The sequence below is a fragment of the Chionomys nivalis genome, chromosome 5, assembly GCF_950005125.1.
Source record: "Chionomys nivalis chromosome 5, mChiNiv1.1, whole genome shotgun sequence".
In the NCBI taxonomy this organism is placed as follows: domain Eukaryota; kingdom Metazoa; phylum Chordata; class Mammalia; order Rodentia; family Cricetidae; genus Chionomys; species Chionomys nivalis.
Window position 1 is genome coordinate 17813445 of NC_080090.1, and position 25921 is coordinate 17839365.

The 25921-nt window shown below is 41.1% G+C and overlaps 1 protein-coding gene across 4 annotated transcripts in view; it reads right to left on the bottom strand.

Moving 5' to 3' along the window:
- The window catches only part of Sdccag8 (SHH signaling and ciliogenesis regulator SDCCAG8), a 196160-nt gene that overhangs the window by 82823 nt on the left and 87416 nt on the right, over positions 1-25921 (bottom strand). For all 4 annotated transcript variants that reach the window (XR_009057151.1, XR_009057150.1, XR_009057152.1 and 1 more), the window contains exon 13: positions 20445-20587. Coding sequence is in view for 1 of the 4 variants with exons in the window: in XM_057770330.1 (XP_057626313.1) it covers positions 20445-20587 (143 nt within the window). In the remaining 3 variants the exon portion in view is untranslated. The remainder of the gene's footprint in view (positions 1-20444; positions 20588-25921) is intronic.

Here is a 25921-nt window from a genome sequence, read left to right on the forward strand (position 1 = left end):
GACTCTCATTTGTAATTAAGTCTTCTTGAAATTATATCTCAGTGTCTAGCTCGGTTTCAAACAGAAGAAACAGCCAGGAGTTTGAAGGCGCAAGGACTGCGGCACCGAAGACAGCAGAACCTCACTATTGCTAACTTGTGGCCTCTTTGACAGCGCGCTTAGTCATCTCACTATTGCTAACTTGTGACCTCTTCGACAGCGCGTCACCTCACTATTGCTTGAGCACTGCTGGCCAGACATTTGGACGTCTGTGTACAGGACTCAGCACTGTGGTTTAATGACTACTAGTATTGACTTGATAACAAAAAGAGAAATTCAACTTCAATGCTGGGGTGACATTTGTGTCACTTGTCCCCATGGAGCTGAAAAGTACTATGTTTCCATGGGGAGCAACAGATCTGAATGTCTTCAGATTCCCATTGTCTTGTTCTTCTCAATGGGGTAAACATTTCTCTTGCCTCAGATCTGACTTCCTGTTTGGCTTTGTTAACACTTGCTGGTGGCAATTCTTACATAGTCTTGTCTCCTCTACGTCATAATTTAGGCACTCACTGGTCCTCTCTGTTTCTCGCCCGCTCTCAGTGTAACCTCATAGGCCCTCCTGCCACCTTCTTCCATCTCTCTCTTGATGACCTGCTCCTTTGTCTATCCTAAAGCAATGTCCAAACTCACGTCTGTTTTTCTACTTGTTAGGAATGTAAGCAACTGAAACCCCATAATACCATCTCTTTATCCCATTACTCACAGTAGGACTGCGGCAGTCCTTTGTACAGGAGGCAAAGTTTAAGAAAATGGGCTCTATTGTCAACCAGGCATGGCATCAAAGCCCTGTGTGTGTGTTAGCTCTGTGCCCTTAGTGTGTCTAACATGATATTTAATAAAAAGAAATAGGGGTCACTAATAGTACCTCTCCTTATAGAACTATAGAGAATTGGACATACAATATTTTTGGTTTAGTGATAACACAGTAATTACAATCATTACATGTATTATTATTCCTTACAAGATGACTATTCAAAGTAAAGCAGTAATTATAATAATCTCAAGGACAAACAACCTGAGGAGAAATGAAACCTCCATCTTGCAGCTAACAGCTACACAGGGAGTGTGGTAGTGCACAGTGGGTGTGCACTTGAGCTCTGGGATACACACAAGCCAGGCTTTAAGCCTGGTTCCTCTCAGGACGGTGTGATATCCAGGTGGAACTTCATCTTTGTCAGCCTCACATCCATAAAGTGAAATCAGGATGCTGTGGGGTCTCCATATGAGGCAGTTAGCAATGCCCAGTCTGAACCACCAGGTAAGGGGTGTCTAAACCTGAGTATTGGTCTAGCATCTAGTTATTTTCTTTATCAAAGTCACTTTCCACAGCTTCTAATATGTCAAAGATGGGGTAGTAAGATCTAGAACCTGTACTATGATGCTGGTCTAGTTCGTATGCTCCTTTATCTTATTCCTCCTCGAGAGATGGTGCATCAGAACAGTCAAAATAAGGCTTGGCTACTGCCAATGAAATAAAGAACAAGCTGAAATAAATTTGTTTCATTAAAAGACCTTGTAACCATAGAAATAGGATTCCAGGTGTAAGTTCCTTCAATACAACTGCATCTATGTTATGTATCCAGGGGGAAGTTCCTATAATACAGCTGCATCTATGTTATATATCCAGGGGTAAGCTCCTACAATACAGCCGCATCTATGTTATGTATACAGTGGTAAGCTCCTACAATACAGCCGCATCTATGTTGTGTATCTAGGGGTAAGCTCCTACAATACAGTCGCATCTATGTTATATATCATGGAAAAACTTAGGGACAAAAGCTTACAGCTAGCAGATGCTAGTATAGGAGGCTACTGAGCATCTGAACTGGAGCTAATGGAATTGACATGTGCTAGGAAACAGAATCAGATGGAGAGAGAGCACGGGAGGAAGGGAGAAAAAGAGGCAAAAACGTCTTCGATGTGCTACCCTGATCACGTGTAAAAATTGTACTATTTCCTTGCTATTTAATTAAATAAACCACACCATTAAAAATTAATGTTACCAGTTTCCTTTTGCTTTTAAAAAAATGTGGCTATTTGAAAAATTTTAAGCATATTGATTAATTGCAATATTTGCTTCCTATGTGGCTCCCATGCTGGTCTATCTAAGCATAAATCCTTGGTCTACCTCCTGTACCAAAGTATTATTTTTGGTTTTTTGTTTGTTTGTTTTTGTGTAACAGTCCTAGATGTCCTGAAAGTAGCTCTTGCAGACCAGGCTGGCCTTAAACTTACAAAAATCTGCCTGCCTCTGCCTCGCAAGCGCTGGGATTAAAGGCATGTGCCATCACTGCCCAGTCAAAGTATTATTTTTAATCCAGTGTTCCACAAATAAAAATGTATTACTCAGCTATACCTAATGGATATGCCTTACAGAGACATGAAAATTCAAAATATATAAAAAGTAAATGCTATTGAAACATTTTTAACCTTGATAATGTTCTCATTTATGTCAGTTATCACTTAAAGGTAGAAGAAAGGATAATTCTAACAGGACACTGAGAACAGCTAAGACTAAAGTATGTGCCACATTCTATGAGATAAATGATAAAGCTGGTAATGTAGCCCAGTGATAGACAGCATGTCTGGGATGTGTGAGGCCCTGGGTTCTATCCCCAGTACAATCCCTCACCCCCTAAAAAGTGATGATATCTCTTTAGGTTTTTGCATGTTAAATCTGATTTTAAATAACTCTCAAAATAGAACTTTACACTTAAAATTAAATTACAGACCATAATAGGGAATTATTCAGTGATAGCAAGATATTTATTTCTGTAAATGGACTGAAGACTGAAATAAAGTTGGAAAATGTTTATCATGTAGTCAGCTTTCTGTAATTTTTAAGTGAGAAATAACAGGTTGTCTGAGAGCTTCCCCAGGATTCCTGGGCTCGATTTCCAGCCATCATGATCCCACCCTTGGACGTTTGTTTTTAGTAGGAAATGAGCCCTTTCCAAATTCTCCCAGAGACTGCATAGCTATCAACCTGCTAGCCAGTTTAGTGAACCATCCCTGCCTGGTGAGTTAATCCTCTCCCTTTGTAGTTAATTCTCTTCTTACAGGACATTATCTGCACCTTGAGAAACACAAATAAGCCGGTGAATGGTTTCAAAATTCCATAAAAAGCGGCGGGGTTCAATTTCTGGAAGGAATCTAATTTGAAAACCCAGAAAGAGGAGCGAGTTTAAAAGCTAGGGCAACACAGACTAAGTCCTCTTGAGAGCCCCAATTTTAGGCATCATTATCATCTCAAGATGGTTATTTATAGAAAACTCACTGGTAGAATCTGCTTGAACTAAGGGTAAGTTACATGCGCCTCCCACTGTAGCTGCAGAGAGTTCACACACAGTGAAGGCAAAGCTCTGGATTCCGAGAGCCTGCTTACTACTCACGGGCTGCTCCACTTCTGTGCAGGGCAAGAACATAGAAGGGAGGATGACCCAAGTGTTGAGGGATGAAGGAAGGGGAACTCTATCTCAGAGTCCAATTCAGGGGCCCATCCTTTTCAGTATCAGTCAGAGACTGTCTGAAGGTTTATAGACCAAAGTATCCATACTAATAGTTTATTACATTAAATCTCAGAATCACAAAAAGTATTTAAACTCAAACAGCCACTAACTCTTCACATGCCAATGTGACCTTCACGAACACTCATAATAGCAAAATTGTGGCAGGAGACATAGAAGACTTTCCAGCAAGGTCACTGGTGTGGGAGTGGTCAGCTAGTCTCTGGGTGACAATAGAGAACCTTTGCCCCCTACATCCCACTTCAAAGGACTGGCTAAGCTCAAAGTGGGTGAAAGCACCTTCCTTCTTTCTAGGAGTTGCACAGCTTTCCACAAAGGGACTGGTAAGGGGCAGCAGGAGGTGTGACACAGTGACGAATAAGAACAAATAATCCCCATATGGCAGTTTACTAGGTTTCTACCACACATTAACTCGGGTTTTCCTAATGTGTACCTTTAACGTCTTCCTCTGGAGACATGGAGAGACTCAACAGAACAGTTCGCTTAGTAAGGAGATGGATATTCTACTTCCTGCAGCCACTAAACAAGTGTGGCCTTGGGCAAGCCACTTAGCTTAAGTGTATTTCAGTTCTCACTACTACGGAAAGTACTGCATTAGCTAAATGCTTTTATTAATTTATTTAATGAGTTTAAATTATAACTGATACATAATGCTTTCTAGGTTATATAGACAAAGATACCCAGACATAAACTTCCAAACTTTATCTGCTACTGTCTGATATCTGGTCTGGTATATGTGAAGGACTACTCTGGCTTCTTCATTTTAAAACCTAAATGCTGCCTGGTGCAGCTGAAACAGAATAAGTGCTCAATCAATGATAGATAACAGCAACCAAGCTGCTAACGCTTCATTGAAAAACACCTTGCAAGACCCCCTTAATTAAAGGCCCTGGATTCACTACACTGGGTACAACTAACTTGACCTTCTCTGGGGAAGCTACTTGTTCTATCTGTGAAGGACACACAACCAAATCTATGGGTTACATGCTATGGATAACACTAATTACTCTCGGACTTTTTTCTGCCCGGGATTTTGAACCCCACAGCTCATGTGCATTCTAGTTACTACTTTGTAAGTCAGCATCATGCTACAGGCACTGACAGGGAAGACAGCCAGCTACTCTGCCAGGAAAGGTGGCATAACCAACTTACTACCACTGAAGCAAATGTACTCCAGCCATTTTCAAGGAAAATTTGAAATCATGTTGTATTTTGTCTCCAGAACATAGCTGTAGATAGCCTTTCCCAAACTTAAATGAGACCAAAAGTGCTGACGCCCACAAACAGAAATAAATGAACATCTTCCTCAATTAACAATCAAAGTTTGATTCTTAATATTTACTGACAAAAATGTGCCACAATTCCTAGATTATCTGGAAACTCAGTGTTCCATCCATTCAGACTGTTCTGGGTCAGGAAGTGCTCAGCCTTCTTAACCCCTTGCGTCTACAGTCTCTCTGAGAGTACGCAGACATGTGCGAGGAAAAATCACTAGGTTACGAAAACTTCAAACGAACTGTCCATTTTTGTTGTCGTCTTTGAGACTCCTCCCTGATTGCTCCTCCTCCACCAGCGTCTTCTCGCTGGCCACCTGACACAGGAAACTTTTCAAGATAACGTGAGAGACAAAGGCTCATGTAAGCTGCACGCATGGTGTGACCACACGGACTACCAGCAAGGACAGAAGAAAGTTTGATTTAAAAATGTCCAAGAAAACTAGCAAAGCCTTTTTTCTTGCTCCACTGTCTGCTATTCCTATTTGAACGTGTGCCTCAGTGTGCAGGTGTCTGCCTGAAGGCAGGTCATGGAGGCCACGGAAGCTAGGGCAACCTCAGCAGAGGAAACCGACTGGCAGGCTGCGGCCACCAAATGTGTATTTTCAGGCATTCTCCTCACTGAAATAAGATGCTGGACTTCACAAAATGAACAGAGACTCTGAACAACAAAAACAACCCACAGCATCGAGCCTAACATTGCAAATCTCTTAGATATTACAGATGTCACCCAACACTGCATGCATTTGCTTCCCATATGTGAACAAAACTGAGGCATCACGAGATGAATCTGAATGGAACGCTAACCTTCACTTCATTTTTTTTTTCTTTTCTTAGCTGACGACACAATTTTAGTATTATCACAACGAAGCTTCTGGCTGGAAAAAAAATAAATTAATGATGGATCTAAAAAAGCTTGGAAACTTAAAAAAATAAACAACTTTCAAATATCTATACTTGATGGTGCAAAGAGCCAAGATGAATGTATTTCAATTGCAACTTGCAAACTAAACTCACAAATTACGACCATTATGCTAAGTGTTAGCTACCCCACTGTGCAGTTTTGCTTTGTGAATTTTTACCTTCCTCTATGAACACTTTTAGCCACTGATCGCACAGCCTTTCAATGTTTTCTGCCTTTTCCTTTAAATAAACTGGCTGTGGCTCCTTCCATCTGGTTCCCCTTCCGTCAGCAACCCTGCACCTGTTCACACCTCCTCTCCTGTTGGATTCCACTGAACATTTCCTCCTCTGCCAGGGCTATTCTGGCACTCGCAACCTTTCTGTCATTCAATCCATCTGTCAGAAGTGAACTTTGTTTACCGCAAGCTTCTGCTTTCTTCTTCAAGAAGCGAAGCCCCTCAAGGTCATTGTCAAATGAACTGTCGGCATGGATTTAAATCCTCTGCTGCCAACCAGCAGAAGATGGAGTTCTGTTGTGTAATTTACTTGTGAAAATTACTTTTGGGTTCGGGAAGACAATAATTTGGAGTCAAAGTAGTAAAGACAGGGTGTTTTAATGATCATTTGTAAAAGCAGACAGCTGACATGTATTTTCTTCACGTGTGTCTGCACTTCTCATTATATTGAGTATGAACTATATGTATCAGAAGCAAAATAAAAGTTTTAAAGTGAAATGAAAATATCGCAAACAAGCTTACACTATGTAAAAATTGCTACATAGTATGTAGCATTAACTTGAGGGATAAATATTTTCACTAATGAATTAGCCAAGGGGAAAGTATTCCAATGAAGAAATTTTACACTGAAAGGCTTAAAATGTGCAAATATGTACCATTTCAATTATAAGCTAAGGATTAACACACAGCTCCATCACTGCTTCGAAAAATTTATAATTGAGACTATATACATCAACCCATGCACATTTTAAATCTAGCATTAAAAAATAAGGTTCTGCTTAAATAATAATGAAATAGAGGCTGCCAAGCGAACACAAAATCTACCTATAGAAGTGTAGGCTGTCTGACAGATGAGCTTTATGGGGAACAGCAGCCCACAGAGATGAAGTGGGAACTTGATGTTCGGTCGATCTGACTGTCAGCTACAGCTCTGGGTACCAGTCTCACGAGACAGACACACAGAACTCCTTAGGGTTTAATAATTTATTAGTATTTTAGATACTATTATTGTTCAGGAAAGAAAAAATAACCCAGCGATTCTATTTTCAAATTTATCAATTCAAATTTAAAAGGGGAAGCTATTCTTTAGAGATGTAAGCAAAGCCCTGTCACAATGCACACCTAAATATGACGTGGTGGAATTCATGCAGGAGTTGCCGGATAACCACCTTGAGATTTAAACAAATCTCAGATGTAATGTTAAATCCAGAGGTCTGAAAATTTTTATAATTTCCTTATAAAGTAAAGAATTCAACTTTTCTTTTAAAAACTGAAAATGTTTTAATTTATAATCAGTCGAGGAAACACAGGGAATTTAATTTGAACTTGAGGGGTTTTGTTGGTTAAATATGTACAATTTATAAAACAGATTTTTCTCAAAGCACTTCTCTGGCCATGTGAAGGAAAAGCATTGTGTTGCTAAATACAAAGTCAAACAGAATTTACAGCTAAAAAATGGTGCCATTTTTAGCACCAATTTCCAATATATTACTAAACTTAAATATATTATTTAAATCCTTATGTAATATGCAATAATATTTAATATATGGATTTTGTATGAAAATATGGGCTCCAAGGGGAGTATTCTTATCTCACTGAAATAGCATTTCTAAATAGTTTCTACTTCATGTGGAGAAAATTCCAACTGCATCTGATGGACCCAGCAAGCTTCATACCTTTCTGGATATTTTTTTTTCTTTAGTGTAATTCGCGTTTGGTGGGAGTTTGGTTACCTGGATCCCTGCTTCTGGATGGCACTGAGCGAGTCCTGGTAATTAGATCACTTCTGTGGTGGCTACGCTACATGAAAGGAACTAGCATTAGCAGAATGCTAGCCTAACAGAGGCAGCTTGCAAGGAACGCTTGCTCCTCAGAAATCTGTATTTCGAAAGACACCAGAGCCGTCTTTTAGAAATTTACAGATAAGAACAGAAAGAAATGAGAAGAACCAGCAAGCTTTAGCATCACTTCCAGCCACACACGGGCATCTGAATGCACACATGCAAACATGTTTCCCTTCCGTAAAAACTCAAGGCACAGAAAAGGGAGCAGCATCAGGCTATTACAGAAGGACTCACTTAGGAATCGGGAGAGCACAAATATTTGACTGCCTAATACTCGGTGTGCTTATTTTATCTTCGAAATAGGAAAATTAGGAAGGAGAAAGTTTAGTTTGATAACAACACCTGACACATAAATTCTACCAAAAAAAAAAAAAAAAAAAAAAAGGCAACTCAGCACGGGTGCCAGGCTGCAGCAGGGAAGAGGAAAGCGGCTCCTAAGGGCACTGCTAGGTGAAGACGGAGCTGGTGCCGCTCACATCTTTAACGCCAGTTTTCCTGAAACGACATATGGGTGTAGGATGCAAGGTAAAACATTTAAGTTCCTTAATAAAGAGCCGATGTGAGCGTCTCTTCATTCTGAACATGCCGGGCTGTTCAGCTTTCCTAGGAACTAGGCAAGCTAGAGACGCGACCGTTTCCCCTGGTTCACTGATTTTTGTCTGCCAGTGTTTTTTGACAACAGGAGATCGTCATTTTTCACCCCTTTTCTCAGCTACCTTAAGACAAGACCTTCTCTGAGACATAAAAATATTGCAAATCTGTAGGACAAAGACCTGAGATGTTTTCATAGACTTGATGGGGGGGGGGGGGAACGGGTTTGTAAGATTCTGTTAAGAGTTAGAAGAGAGTAAGTGACAACTTTAAATCTGCCACAATCATTTACTAATGTGCTGCTATATCAAATAAGTCTAATTTTTTGACAGCACTAAATTAGATTTATTGCAAAAACTGCTGCATAAATAGCATATGGCTATGTTATACCACCTATTTCAAATCCTGGTAATGTTACCCCCTCCCCCTCCAAAATGAATAAATCGAGCCAAACTATCAACCTTCTGGAAGAAAAGGAGAAAGAAAGACACAAGTTTGAAAACAGATGTCAGAGGCCTGGGTATCCTGTCAAAGACATGGCATTCGCACAGACGCACTGACCGGCAAGAATGAAGGCTCCTTAATGCACAATTAAATTGAACAGGTTGGGTTCTCTCTCTCTCTCTCTCTTTTTTTTTTTTTTTTTTTTTTTTGCAAATTTTATTTTTGTTTTACTGTTTGGGCTCTAAGGTAGGCTTAGATTTTGATGTTTAATCCACGATTACATGGGGCAAAACAGGAAGAGCAAGGGGCTCTAAATCAAACGCAGCTTAAGTTAGGTTATGAAGAATTATTAAGAAGACACATATATCATCTGGTTGCTTTTAGTTTTCATTTCTGAGAGACATTTGTGGTAGAAATCATATCAGAAAGTCTTTTCTGACTTTAAGTATTGTCCTGATGCTGCAAACTGATGCATAAAATATATAAAGTGACCACTCTGTGTGCCACGCTGGAGACTAGCATGGCAGAGCCACACAGGCTGCAGAAATCAACCTTCACGGAAGCTGACACTGGAAACCCGTGCACTGATTTAGGAGATGGACAGTTCCCCTTCTCAGTCTAACACTCAACCCCACCCCCAAGTTTGACACAAACCAACTCAATTCTCCTTTTTGAACAAAAGTTTCAGTTCGTCCGTAGATGGGAAAGACATTGCAAGGTCTTCTCTCAGACCAATGGGCACACCACTGCAAACATCATGGCACTCAGCTACCCCGCAGGCTCCCTCTCAGTGGTCAGCCTTCCCAGCTGCCCTATCTGTTACTGTCTGATTAGTTCTGCTAAGGAGCCCCTCCCCTGCCAGCTTTCAGTGCCATCTGTTCTACACAAGATGGCTGCTGCCCAGCAACCTAACACTGCCCTCCTACCTGGCACCCGGCTACCATCCTTACCCCAAAGTGCTAACACAGGTTCTCGCTGCTGGCAGAGTCAGGGTTTCATTACTACTACTTTGACAAGCGCAGGGTTGTTTGTAATTTCTCTTTTATCCTGATTTTGATTGTACAACCACCTCCCACTGATTCGGTTTGCTTCAGTTTTGTTGCTCACAGATTTTACTCTCCACATTAATCTCCCTCTGGCATGTTACTGCATCTGTTCCCTTCTTTATTATTAATTTTCAAATTCCCACCATTTTTGACAAAAAAGGAGGTAATCTACACTCTGTTTCTGCCCATTTCATTTTCTTTAATTTGGAAGATAAGTATGAAAGCATGCCAAAGAAGTTAATTCTCCGTTAACAGTTTGTTTTCTGGCATCCCTAAGCCTTTGTATATGAAAAACAGACAGGGATGAATGTTGATGGAGTCACAACAACAGAATCGGACCAGTCCTGACTCCAATGGAAAGCAAACATATGAAACATCATCTAAGAAGTTTATTAGTGGTATGAGTTGTCTCCTGCGCCGTTATTCCCTCTACTTTTAACAGATAATTCTTTGTAAAAATCAGTCTGGGTGCAGGAGCAAAATGTGGGTTCCTCTTCAGTTCTGACATGGGTTTTCCTTTACTGTAGATGAATTTCATTATTCCTTAATAGGATTATCATGTTTTCTCAGCTCCAACACTGTTGACCAATTCAACCACTAATGGCTCTGAATCAAAGTCTTTCAGAGACAGGTAAAGGACACAAGTGCCACCAGTGCTCACAGTAGACGCTAAGGAGCTCCTGGGTTGCAATGTTGCTTCCATTAGCAAAGGACAATCTCAGGAAGAGATGGAAGACTACATAATGTTAGAAAACAGGAAGCAACATATTTAGCAAAATACTCTTTGTAGCCTTAATTTGTCAACACTACAACCTTGTCAAAAAGGGCTAGAGTAATAGATCATGGCCGCAATTGTCCCAAGTTTTCTAGACTAAACGTTGTGACAATGAATTAGCTTCTTTTACATGAATTCATATTAAAGTACTGAAGTCCCTGAACAGATAGATGAACCACCCCTCCAATTTACAGGAGTATGGGTTAACAGGATTTTACGGATGTGTACATCCTCAGGAAGCCACAGTTAAGATCTGTAGAAAATGGAGAGCACCTGGAGGTCTCTCCCCAAGGTGAAGGACGTGTGTCAGGATCAAGTGAAGCCCACTGGCTGGAGCCCAGCAGAACAGCTTCTGGAAAGCCAGCAAGGACAGCCCACTTACAACCCCTCCACTCCTCCACGTACATCAACAGTGGACAGGGAGGGTGGTGTCAAAGTCTTTCGCTAGTAGATGTCCATTTATATAAAATCAGCCCCCCACCTTTGGGTAAATCTCTCAGTTAGAAACAGGCTCTGGTAAGACAATGATGTTTCCAAGATTGACTTCTTACAGGATCTTCTTTGGAGAAACAATCCCTCCTAGTCCCCAGAACCCAAGCAACCCATCTTTCCCTGTACACCCCAAGGACACGATCAAAGCAGGAGACACTTAGTTCTCTCCCAGGTGAGGGGATGCATGCGGGGGAGGCCACGAGGAGCCATGGTAGAGCAAAGACTTCCTTAGCTAGACGTGTGCTTGGCAGGCTGCTCCCGCAGGCTGTTTTAACTACCGCTACATACACGCATGCTCTGAGCTGAAGCTGACTGTAACCCACCCTCACTTGTACACATGGCCTCACAGTGCAGCAGTGTACGCCCCAGGAGGCAGACGTGGAGTCAGGTCACTGAAGAAACTGAAAAATCTCCCAGCCTCTTGAACCATCTCAGGCTTTTTAAATAATCTTTGCTTCTTGGATTTATCAATGACTCATTGTTTAATAAATGTGTGGTTATTAAATAAAAAAATGAGTAATTGCTAATAATTGACATACTAAACAAAGCCAGTTAGGAGGGAGGCAGTGTTTGAGAAGAAATTAAGCATCATTAAGTCAACTGACTGCTTTCTTCCCTCCTTTATTCTTACACTAACACTGGAGAACAGACCTCTCTTAGAAAAGCTCCGATTTGGGAGTATTGTACTAACTATACACTGTTGCCTTTCCCCCATCTATTTTCTTTGAACTTGATGCTCGCTGTTGTTGAGTCAGGCAAGTGGTGTGGGCAATACTTTCTCGGTTTCCTTTGGGCTTCTTCAGAAAATGAGTTGGCTGCCGCTGCCACCATGCTCCAGGCTGTGGGCCTGTGTGGCAGGGGAGAAGAGAGCATCCCCAGCGTCCATTTTCATTGCACACACATTTGGGCGTCGCGGAACTGAGAGGAGTGAGCCAGGGAACGTTGAGCAGAACCTGCAGACACACATTTCCTGGCAGCCTCTGACTCCAGCCTCTCTGCCCTGGGCCACACTGAGACCAGGGGCCCTCGGCTGTCAGACAGGTGGCGAGACCACGCACAGGCAGTGTGGTGTCCACCAGAGCAAAATGTAGTGCCTCCCTTTTCCTGGCTCTTTGGCAGCCTGCTTTCCTTGATACTAGGTGGGGGAGGAAAAGAGGATGCAATTTATAACAGTACCAAGGCCATCTATTTTGAGCCTTGAAGATGTTGGTTGCACATATATTCATTTAAAATTATTTTTGACACGTTCTCTGCTTAATTTATTCATGCAAGGAGTACAAGAGGGGGAAATGAGCTTAACTTTTAAATGGAAACTTTAGGCTAAAAATTCTTGAATAAAACTCAAGAGAAAAAAAAATGCAGTTAACTATGTAACGGCCAGAGACACATCGATGCTATGCTTTCTTCAAATGAGCCCAGAGCTGAGACCTAAGCCCATTTTTTCTTAATAATAAAGAACAGAAGTAAATTTATGCTAAACACTTGATGTCAAACTTGGTGTTGGGGAACCAAAAATAAGAGAGGCCTGGGTCCTGGTTCCAGAGCCGAGATTTTACAACCCTCAAAGTCTATCTCTAAATTGTTGTTTGTTTTCATACTTTTGTGTATATGTGACTGTGACATCTAATGGTCTACTTCAAACCCTGCCCCCCCCCCAGCTATAACTTCAAGTCTCACCCTTCTAGACAGTTTCCTTATCTACTGAGGCCTGCTCTCCATCAAACTCAGTGTTGGCACCGAGACAGAGTAGCTCAAACCCTTGTAATGAAACAAGTTAGCTTGAATTCCGGATCACTTGCAAAGTACTAGTTTTGTACAACTGCAACACAGATGAGTTGAATATTAATTAAAAACAGATACCCACTCCCATTTTTAAAAAGCCCTCGCATCCCCAATTGTTGCAATTTATATTGCTATGGGTATGTATGGCTCAGTCCTCACTGTGTGTACAACATATAAGGCCCTGGATTCAACCCCTAATACAAATTCAAAAAAAGAAGTGAGGGAAAGAGGAAGAAAGAAGGGGAAAGAAGGGTGTCTTATACAGATAGATGCATTAGTTTCTATACTGACATGATGTTTATGCTTCTCACACCATCGATGGGTACCAAGCAGACACTGTTGTAGGGATCTAGGCAATACTGGCACAGGCCCAGTGCCTTCTTTACCTCTTGCTTCTTGCGGTCAGAGCGTTCCTTCTCTAAGCTAACTCAGTGACCCTGCGAACTGGCCATGCCTCTTTGGATTTACACTGGCAATGGGCAGTGCCAGGCTCAGATCAACATGAACAGAGAAGCTCTCTTCTTTCCCCTCTTCTCTCTCCATACTCTTTCTCAGGTCAAGGAAAAGTCAGTGATCATATTTTAAAATTAACAGGGACAATAGAGCAGACACCTGCTCTTTCCTTACCCAGGGTCCTTCCCACCTTCTTCCTAGTAAAAGAACTTCCTCCCAGCCAAGGGTGACTTTCCCCTGGCTCCCCGGGGCTCTTCTGGCTGCAGACTGTCAAATCCAAAGGCAATCATGAACACAGCACAATCTGCTTCTAAGCAGGTGGTCTTGGAATTGGAGATTTTGTAAGTGCAGGTTGAGAGGTCATATGTTAAGTCTGAAATCAAAGGCATCTCCTTATTTCTCTCCAGTCTGAAGAATTAAGGATCTGCTCTATGAGATGGAAAAATCTGAATGAATGAGCCATCATCAAACAAGGAGAGCTTGCCATGGACAGTTCCAATACCATGCCATGGTGGTGCTGCCACCAGTCCCCAGTCAAAGAAACCAAAAGACCAGCTGCCCTTGTGCTGTATTTCTTCCTTTGAAGGTTTCTAAGAACTCAATAGAAAGTCTTGACTCATGCTGGTAGTTTGAGTAGTCAAACTAACTCAAGAAAGCATTTATAGCAGTTATTATCTAGAAGCTCCAGAAAAGTAGTCCTAATCACCTGCTATCCCAATTAGCCTGCCCATCACAGTAGGACAACCTCATGACTTCCCCGCTGTAGCTTTTCTCAATTTCAAAATGATATAAAAGCTGAAAAGCAACTTGCTAGCTATCAAGGACAGAGGTCAGATCTTTCCATATGAGTCATGAAAGGTCAGGGCATAATGATCATTTATAGTTTCTCACTTAGATGGCTGCTCTGAGAATTCTTTGGAAAAACACTTATGTAAAAGGAAAGATAAGAACTTTCATGGTAGTCACGTTGATAAAAACAGGAGTCTGCAGGTTTAATGACAAGTATATCTCCCATCAGGTCCAAGGCTTCCTGTAGGAACGTCCCTCCATGACAAACACGAGAAAAAGGATACAGAATTTAAGAGACTGTTATGTCAATGAGGCACAAGAGCTACGAGGAAGACCGCCACCAGTGCCAATAGCTAGTGAGTCACATAAACATGCAGCAATGGCTGCATACCGAGTCTTGTCACAAATTAGCCTGACACATGTACACAAAGAAAGGTTTTATGAAGGGAATAAAATCTTGTAGTTCTGAAGACATCTGGATTTATTAAAAATAAATATGTAAAGGGATTTCCACTTTTCTGTAAAAGCCTCCTTCCTCTTGATAAAAATGCATCCAGAAGAAATACAGTTTCATTACAAACACTAAAGGAAATGGCCACAAGACCTAACTGTAGTGACATATATTCCAATCAGTACATGAAGGATTCATGAACACTTATTTCTATTACAAATTAGCGCTACTGATTTTCTCAGTTGTCTTTTTGGGAACAATCACATTTATCCATTTCCCTAGCAATTTACATAGAATTACAGCCTAATGGAAAGGGATTAGCTTGGCAGGCAAATTACTAGGGTTCAAATCTTCTTCTATAACGTATCAGCTGAGTGACCTTAGATAACTCATCTTACTGCTCTGTAAACTGGGAAAGCAGGAGCTGACATCAAATGAAGCTCACAAGGACAGCGCAGCTGCCTTCTGGCCAGTTCCTGGGGTACAGACTGGGGCTCAGTGAGTGTCAGTCTCGGGTGCTGGCTTTATTCTAAAAGCTATTATGGGGATCACGGTACCAAACATATACTAAAATGAATATATTCTTAACCTAAGAGCTTTCCCTCAAGGGGAATGGAGAAACCAAGAAAAGGAAGTTCTCTGTTCTAGCAGGAGTCACCAGGCAAGGACGCAGCAGGAAAATTAGGATTCAGGGGATCCTGAACAGAGGATAAGGTTACAATTAGGCTAGAAGAAGCCACTGAGTTGTCTCATTTGTAAAACCGGGAAAGGAGAGAAGCGCTCATCGTTGTAAGGGGTGCTGCATTCACTGCATCTGGTTGGGAATCAGCCATCAGCCGTGAGGGTTACTGGGGAGGAAGGAAATGGGAAGGCCCGCATTGGCCAGGATGACCCAACTGTCCACACTAAGTGATGCAGACCTCTGTGACAGTCAGTGTGGTGTAATGGGAGGCTTTGAGAGCAAGACGGCAGTCATGAGGGTGGTGTGTAAATATTCCCTGTGCAAGGGTTAGGTAACGATTAGACAGGTACTAGATGATTATCCCCTGAACGCTGTTGGGAGCTCAGTGGAGCCTATGTTATGGAGCAGACAACAACTTGAGTGACAGTTCTTGAAATTCCCTGTGAGGTGCAAACTAAGGACGCAACTTGTGTAAAGGATATTTGAATCAATCTAAGTGTTCAGAAATAGGAAATTAAAAATGCGTAATCTTGTGCTGGGCAGTGGTGGCACACGCCTTTAATCCCAGCTCTCGGGAGCAGAGGCAGGTGGATCTCTTTGAGTTCAAGGCCAGTCTGGTCTTCAAAGCAAGTTCAAGGGCAGTGAAGGCAACACAGAGAAACCCTGACTTGAAAATCATTTAAAAAAAAAAAAAAGAAAAAAAAGAGGTAATCTTGCAAGTTAGTTAAAATTACTAACAGAGTCACAACAAAAAATGAATGAATGAATAATCCGCTCTCACTTCATTTTACAAGTAATTAGACCTAAAGAGTTAAGTAATTTGTCTAAAAATTAAAAAACAGTGACCTCCCGAAGAAGACACTATGACCCAGGTTTTCTCTACAGCACTAAATGCCCCACTATAACCATGGCGTGTCTCCATAGCCCAATGCCCCACTATAACCATGGTGTGTCTCCATAGCCCAATGCCCCACTATAATCAGGTTTGTCCCCAGAGTCTGAGATACTGCACTATGACTCAGGTTTGCCTATGCAGTGCTAGATGCCCTGCTCTAATCAGATTTGTCTCTGTAGTACTATGCTCTACTATGGCCAGGTTTGTCCCCAGAGTCCTAGACACCCTCTATGACTTCCCTTTGGGACAGCATTTGACTGTTTGACCAAGCTGTCTCACATTGTCTTTCTGTATTCTTATGCATCCAAGGGCTGCATCTGATATTTGTTGCCCAGTGGCTCTTATCCATTGAACTTTAAACATAGGGCCTTGGACTAGGATTGCATTTCAGTGGCACGGTGCGTGCTTAGTGTGCATATGGCGCAAGACCAAAAAATTGGGTTCAAATATGTGTCTATCTGTCTATCCATCTGTCATTAAATATCTCTGTGAAGTGTCGAGATCTAAAGCTCTAGTCAGAATCTTCCTCACACAGAAGCCACATGACCCTCAGGTTTCCCAATACCATATATTTTTTTCTTCTGTTGCTTCTTTATGTTTCCTGGTTGAAGCTGAGGATTATCCAGTCAATCTAAACTAGGAATTATGGAGTCACTTTTGATTGTTCCTCTCCTATTTATTACTCTAAGAATGCCTCTTGTATACATGATTCCTCCTCCTCCCCCCATTTGGCTGAGACAGCCATGGCCCCAGCCTTCATTGCCATCCCCGGGACTTCCATGCTTCCTTTCTGATGGAAACTCCACAAACCTTCTCTTCCTCAATCAATTTCACAACACTTTCCACTCGTCTTCTAAAAACACACATTTGAACCTGTCCTAAACTCTCTTGACACCTCACTTGCAGCGCCTGAGGAAGTTAATTTTCCCTGTGAATGAACTGGTAGGAAATAGGTCAGGCTTTGCAGATTTCATTCAGCTCAGCCAGCACAGTCATCCATCACACAGGATAACTACGGCTAGGTCTCACGAAAGTTCAATTACAGATGATTAGGTATGATAAAATACTAATTTCACTTGCCCTATTTATTAAAACAGTATAAAAATATTCTTCATGCATTGATCATACAAAACAAACAGCAGGCCAGGTGTGGTGCATGGGATTTAGATGCTGACCTTTGCCTAACCAGGGTCTCTTCTCCAACCTCAATATAAGGATCCTAATTCAGGACGTCCATTGTCCACTGTGTTGACAGCAAGCTTAGTGTATCAAGAGTGGCCAGTCCCTCTCAGAACCACCTTGCTCCACAGCACTGCCCACTATACTTCCGCTGGTCTCTTCTTGAGAACCTTTGTAGTCTTAGCTCCTAACTGCCGCCAAACCTTACAGGAAAGTTTATGTTTGCTTCCATATTCATATCTTTGTATATACCAGTCCCCTATCTAGAATATGTATTCTATCTCTTTCCACTTTGGAACTTTTAACGTGAACTTATTTATTAAGACCTTTCCCAAACAGCGCCCTAGCCGTATCGACTTTGGTTACCGTCTTTACCTGCAGTGGAGAGCTAGTCCATTCTCCCTCCTAGCCATCCCTGCAGCAGCCCTTATGTCCAGCCCTGCGCTGCTGTAACACTCGACGGTGATTCCACACAAGAGCTCACTCCTCTACTTAGTGTGAGCAACTGAAGGGCAGAAATTGACTCTTATTTTCTTCCTTATGCTTAAGGATGAGCAAATTTCTTAAAGCCTAGTAGGTGCTGAATGAATAACTATGAACCAAGTAAACATGACATTCACCAGCTGGGTCCTTCAGGGAAGGCTGAACTTCTATTTCCCAACTTTAATGCAATTTGAATTTAAATCAGGACAAATATCAAAAGTGGTAGGTGATTCTTTCAGAATGTTCTACAGATTTCTATCCTGTTTTAATTTTTTTTTCTCTACCTATATAGATTCAACTCATTACTTCACCATCATTTTGTAGGATAGTTTTCACATTTACTTTTAAAATTTGCTAAAAATGTCTGAGCGTGAATGGTAAAATGCTCACTTGCAGGGGGGTTCTGTACTTCGGCTGACCGACACAAAAAAGACAGCCGCCGTTTCCCGATCACACTCCTGGGTGTACAGAAGGAATAAAGAACTGCGAGCACGAAAACCCTACAAAGATGTCAGGAATACTCAGCCCAACAGGCACGGCTGACTTCCAGAGTGAAGGAGAAATGCGTCTGGTTCCCTGGCGTTATAACTGTCATTTTCAAATTTGTGACTGTGTTTTTTTTTTATTAAACATGAACATAAATGAAGCATAAAATGCTTATAAAAAGTACTACACTTAAAATAGCCAATTAAGCTTTATTCCTATGAAGTGGGCTTACGTTGTTATAGACTCTGAATAAGTAAAGCACAGCAGAAGAAAGCTTTCTAGGGAACCAAGCACAGCCTTTTCTCTTAAGAACAAAGGAATTGGTTACCATGCATCCACTTCAGCAGGGACCGCATCTTAACATGCTCTACTTGCAGGAGCTGATCTTGTCAAACGGTACAAACTGGTACTTTAGGGAAACTCTCTACGGACTTTGACTCCAGAAATTAACTCCGAACAAGACAGAATCGCAAAGGGGCACAAGCAGCATTAATATTTATTTACCAGAGCTCGGTCACACCAAGCATTAAAAGCTGTCCCATTTCTATAGCTTGGTAGTGCTTAGCACACAAATGGCTGCGTCTCAATAGAAGTCTGACAGAAAAGAAAAGCCAGCAACATTATCAAGATGAACTAAAGTTTAGAATTTTGAGGATTAAATAGCCACAGGAACCGGGCTAATAGTAGTTCTCGGTGCCACGGTGACAATGCCTTAAACGGGCACTAAAAGAGCAGCTATTATTCTGCAATATTAAGCATTTTTCCTCACAAAAGTGTTTCATCTGTTGGGGCTTTCCCCAGGGATCATACATGTCTAAATGCTTTCTTTTCTCTCTTCTCTTTTGCTCTCTCCTCCCTCACTGCTTAAATCAGAAGGTGTCAAGCCATTTGGAAGATTATCATAACAAAATGTTTTTTAACAAAGTTTGATTTGAACAGAACTGGAGGCATCTTAGCACTAACCCAAAACTTTGGGAGGTTCACCAACCTCTAGAATATTTTTTTTCTCCAAATGCAGGCTGTTCAAGTAGTGTTTCTCTCCATCTGTTATCATACCGTGCTTAGAATTACATTGTCATATTTAATGCAAAAGGGATCGTTCCCCTTTCATAGCTTAAATTCAACACAGTACCGCAATGGGAAGACCAGTGTTTTCCTATGCTGTAAACTAAATCAGATACCATAAACTTACATGGGATTGTAGACAAAATTCCCTCTAAAAACTGAGACACTCTGAGAATCGAACAGACTCAAAGGATTGATAGAAAAACCAAAAGCTGTAAACTCTGAAATGGTGAAGTGAAGTAGCTACTTCTCTTTCTTTCTGGACTGTTCTTTCGGTATATGTTTATGTATATGCATATGCACACACATGCATGAATGTTTATGTATGTGCATGTGTACACACATGCACTGCACGTTTCTAAATCAGCAAACTCACAATGCTTACAACCTAGAGTCCTATTTTAATTTTGAATGAGCTATATGCTCACTTAAATTCACAATGGCAAACTCAGCACAGTACCTTATGAGGAAAACATTGCCATTCAAATCCTTGCTGCAGTAAACCTGCTTATAATAATGATCTGAATGCAAATAATCTCAACTTCATCTCTAATTTTACACCTCCTTAGGAAACACATTCCTTATTTTTGTATCAACTCCATTGCAATCTGCTCCTAGCATGTCTCTTCCTTTTGTCTCTCACTAGTGACAGAATCTGGTTATTTTCATAAATACATTTTCTCATAGTCTTCATTTCAACATTTTTATTAGACATACAATTAATAAGAGAGGTGGTGGTAGAAATATGTCATCTTGCTTATACTGATAAAGAATCACTTAAATATTTGAGTACTGCAGACAAACGGTTTTGTAATATATCAGTGATTCCCTGCCACACTCATCACTCACGTGTCTGGGTGTTTTGCTTGCCACATATCCACTTTCTGTAATATGCCTGAAAGCTGTGTGTGAATAGAATGACTAAGAGTAACAACTGTTTGGAAGCCTGTGGCAGAGTCAGTGGGACGTACTGGGTGCTGTGTGCGTAATGGGATTAGGGCATACCTGGTGAGGTGCAGTTGGCGCTCAGCCTCGCCCAGCAGCTCTGTGACTTGCAGGCACTCCTGTCTGGCCCGAGCTGCCTTCTGCTGCTCCTGTTCCACATGCTGCCTGCTTTCGCTCAGTTCTAGTCTCAATTTCTCTATTTCCTTAGGGAGACAGAGAAAAAAATCCTTATCAAATATATACAAATGAATTTAAAAAAATAGCTCACTTTTATTTCTTCCATGAATCTTAATATAATAAAAACTCATTGGAAAATTGATACTAGCTGCAGTTCCCTGACAAAGAGAATTAGCACATCCTCAAACGCACCCCTATGAAGTAGTTCTGGGCTGTGAGACCAAGTCTGATTTAGAACATGAAACATTGATGTAACCAATGCAAATGATTTCATGTACTGTCATGCAAAGGCTTGAGCCCTTTCGAGAGTAACCCTAATCTAACAGGGGCTACCTTTACAATGTCACATTCTCTAAGAGACCTGATCAGACACAGGCAGTGATGTTAATCATGTGTGTAACTGTGTGCCTCAAAAGACAGATTTACGGTTTTATTTGGATGTCATAAAAAACCAAATTAAAAGTTGAAACAATTTGTTTTCAGGAAAATGTGAAGCGTTACAAATCCATTAGCATGAAGCTTAATACTGTTTGTCCCCAGCGTGGGAAGGGGCGCAGCATGAGGTCCTCCAGTCTGAGCAGAGCACCTGTGACAGGCCACAGGCCGGTGGAGCACTGCCGTATTGAGCTTGGATTTATACATGCATGAACATGCACAGAGCTTATTAACGGAGGAAGAAACTTCTTATCTTACTGATACGAAATATTACAAAGCAAAAATAAAGTATACTGTACATATTTTGGATAGTTTGTACATTAAAGTAAAAATATTCATCACAGAATATCTATGACATTAAGCAAACCAAATGAGCTGGACATAAAAAAAATACATGATAAAAACACACACACACAAAAACAAAAAACAAAAAAAGGTCAGGAATATTTTCAACTTCATACATACTAAGTGAGAAGCAAGTCTGCTGCACAAAATGCAATGTGTTTTCACGTCTTACCAGACCATTTCAAAACAGTATTTATACATACTTTTAAATGTTCTTATGTCATTTCTCAATATTCTATGTGACCTCCTTTATATATCAACTAAGATAAAGCAAATGGCTCATTTTTCTTATATTTATAATGCTATATTCAGTTTATACCATCAAAACTGTGTATTGCCAACTATATGATAAAGTCACTTGTTATGAGTGTCAAATATTACTTTATTTTTAAAAACTCATATACATATAGGTATACTGCTATCATTCAGAGGATGTTTCTATATCTTTCAAACTGAAATATTAAATATTTATTTTTTTAAATATTTTAAATTATTAAAGTTATACTAACATTTTTCATTCTTACAGTTAAATACAGCTAAAGATGTAAAACATAAAAGAAAAGTCAGTAAGTTTTATTTGCCTAGAATTTATGAAGTTAAAAGCAGGGAAGTCTAGAACTGGAGTTATATATTGACATTAAAACTTAAAACTTCAATCAATATTTTCTTTTACATCATGTTATTTAGAAAAAAAAAAAAACAAAACCCTGTGCTTAATATAACCAAATCAGTGCATTCCCATCTTTTCTTGATTTCGCAGGTAACAATTCATGTGATAAATAGGAAACACACAAAGACAATCAAAATACAATACACACACAGACACATACAGAAATAGCAAATGATTATAGAGAAAACACATGCCTCAAAGCATGGACAGATAGATTGGCATGGGTGAGAACAGTAGAAATCACGTGAGGCCCAAGGACCCATGGGTGTGAGATGGGATCGCACCGTCAGAGACCATGAGCTGTAGGGTCGTATTCTTATTATGAATGGTAGGAGACAATGGTTTAAAAACAGATACGCAATTTGAGAAGCTTAGTTTTAAAAACTGTATCAATGTGTATGATTAATTTTAGGCAGCAAGGAATGACAGATGGGAAACCCTGAACAGACAGCAGCAATATTCCAGACAGGGTAGAGAGACTTAAAACAGAAATATAAAAGAAAATCGTGATATTTCATAAAAAAAAAAAAAAAAAAAAAAAAAAAAAAAAGCGATGTATCTGACCGGGGACATCTCTCAGTGAGTGACATGTTCATGGTGCAAACCTGACCACCTGAGTCTGGACTCCCAGGCCCCGTGGAAAAGCCAGGCTGGGGTGCTGCTCTGCAACCCCAGAGCTGGGAGGACGGAGGACTCCAGGAGCCTGTTAGTCAGCCAGTCTAATCCACCTGACAAGCTTCAGGCTTAGTGCAGGACCCCGATTCAAATGATGAGGTGAAGGGCTATGGAGGACAATGCCTGACATCAATCCCTGACACCCGCCCCCTCCACACACACACACACAAACACACACACACACTAAACATATATACTAGCATACTTCATAAGAGAGACAAAAGAAAACAAAATTCAAACTTCCTTAAAAAGAACAGACTCAATTCTTTGAGCATTATTCAATAACAACACATGTACTTCATGCCATTTTAGGTTTACAGCAGCTGCCTTCCTACCCTCACAGAGCAAGGCGGCCGCACTAAAAGTCAGTCAAACTTAGAGGCAAAGATCACGGTTTCAAGAGCCTGCATGAATCAGAACTTGGGGCTTTGCACCTCTGTGACCCTAGGCAAGTCACTCAACTCTCACTCTCTTCAACCCAAACTCAAGAGTGATGACTGGACCTGCCTCCAAAGAATGTGGTGAAGACCCCAAAGGACGGGATTCGGAAGGAATAACCTGGCAGAGGAAACATGGCTGTCCCTGGTGTTCCTGACTGAGGGCTGAGGGACAGCTCCAAGTAAGGTACCTGTCTAGAACATGTGAAGCCCCATGTTTGAGTCCCAGCACCCTCCAGCAACAGAGCAATTTAATCCAACAAACCTCCCCTTCTCTATAAAAGCATAATCTTGGTAGAAACTGAATAAAATTTTACTTGTTCTAATTTCAAAATACAAAGTTCCTTTTTGTGTGGCGGCCTGCTTCTTTCTGATTAGATGTGCCAGCAAAGGACTCGCTGGGACAGATAATCAAAACCAACACACAAGCTACCAGCTGGATGGAGGGTCGACACTTAGCTCCCGGAGTCAGGAAAACCTGCCATGGCACCAACTCCAACAGTTAGAAGAGAAATCTCTTGCCAGAAATGCCATGTTCCCACTGGCAGAATAACCCTGTGCCTCACCCAACTGGGTCAGGGCTGCTTCCTGGCTGCAGATTAGTGGCTCAGGAACGAAAGACCGTCAGTGGTCATAGGCCAAATGTACATTCCTCTCAAAGTACACTATTAACCTGATGTCCACAATGCAGCCTGACACAGCCATCTTTCGGCCAGCTGGGTGACAGGAGAGCTACATAGCTTTACACCTCACCAAAGGACAGTCCTCAAATCATACCCACAAGAGTTCAGAGTGTAGCTCACTGGGAAAACACCTGCCTAGCATGTTCACAGTCATCAGAAACAAGAGAATAAAATAAAAACAAAAGCATGCATATAATCCCCAGAATGACAAAATTAGAAGCCATTAGGAATGGCCATTTTGAAGCTCTGGCTATATAGGTCATAGGTTGAGGGGAGAACTTACCCCTGTTATTCTGTTAAATGGCCATAAGGAGTAAAATTATGCCTAATGATTGTTGCTGCACCCAGAGATCAGAGACTCTCTCAGACCTCATCAGGGAATCTTGCAGCAGACGGCAGTTACCACAGAGACCCACAACTACTCACTGTGCAAAGAAAAAGAGAATATGCAGTGCTAGCCGGGAATGACAATCATATATATAACCTTATTTTTACTGATTAAATTTTCTTCTCAAAATAACCACCTAATTTGAGTCAAACAATACTCAATAATTCATTATCTGATTCTGAACACTATAGGCCCTAGACCACTGCCTTCAGGATTGTAATATTACCATTGACGAGTCTCCCTAACTTCTAATAATTGTTCTGTAATTTGTTTTTTTCTCTTCCTGAAAACTTTTACAATATTCTCTCTCTCAATTCGCTTTGCAGTTTTATGAGTGGGATCTCAGAATAGGTTTTCATGTTTTTGGTTTTCAGTGGCCCCTTTCAATCGGAAGGCTTATCTAGAGTGGGTTAGTGTTTAGTTTTGGGACACTGCCTTAAATAGCTGTTTTTAATTTTTTTCTTTTTCCCAGAAACAAGGTTTCTCTGTCCTCGCTGTTCTGGAACTTGCTTTGGAGAACTCGTTGGTCTTGAACTCACAGAAATCTGCCTCCTGAACGCTAGACTTAAAGGTGCCACACTCAGCTATATTTTTTAAATATTTTAATGCCAGACATCTTGTATTTTCTAGACTGCCCAGGCATTGAACTCTGACCCTACCAGACTGGTTATCAAAATTAACCAGAGTCTAACATCTGGAATTACTTCTCTTTCCAAGCTTTCTATTAAACTTAAGGAAATAATATACCATATTCCACATTCCCATCAGTTATTTACTGCATTCCCTATCATTTTACATAACATTCATTTTTACTTTTTCAGGTAAAATACCTCATCTATTAGAATGTACAATATTTTAAAAGTTCTCGTCAGCTCATCATCTATATCACCTCAGCTCCACCCAGGTTTGTTAAGGGGTACTTTTGCTACCATGATTAACTGAGTGGGTAATCTCTAAAAGAAAAGAGGTTCATTTGGGGTCATGGTTGCAGAGAATGGGAATTCACACTGGCAGCTGTGTGGAAAGGGAAGTGCAGGCACACAGCAGGGAGAACACAAAGGGCAGGCAGCTGTCCTTTGTAAGACTTCACTCCTGCATAACAAGCCTAGGCCATGAGCTCATGCAAGAAAGACACTAATCCAATCATGGGGCAATGCCTCCAGACCCAGACACCTCCACTGACCCCACATGCACGCCTCCAGCACTGACACACAGAAAATTAAGACTTCAGAACAAAAGCTCTTGTGGAACATATTTAAAACATAGCCGGGTTCCATTAGATTTGTTTTCTTGTCTGCTTTAGACCCTTTATTCTATTATAGGCAGTGAATGGAAGCATGGATGTGATGAGTTTTGGATAACACATATTATTTTATCATGTACTACTCTGCAAATATCCACTCCTCGCACTTTCTTCCCTTACAGCAGGTTATACTGTTGTCAAGTTGGGAGCGTAGGCCCCTGCCCCTGGCATCTATCCCAGGCCCCAAGCCTGGTCTGGACTCCAAATCCCAGCAGGCCAGGTCCTGACCCTTCCCTGGGGGTGGAGTCAGGACCACATCCCAGGGTATTTAAGTGATCCCCCAAAAGAGGAACACATGGTCTCTCTTCCTTCCAGGGGTCACGTTTTTTTGTTTTGTTTTTTTTAATATTTATTTATTTATTTATTATGTATACAATATTCTGTCCATGTGTATGCCTGCAGGCCAGAAGAGGGCACCAGATCT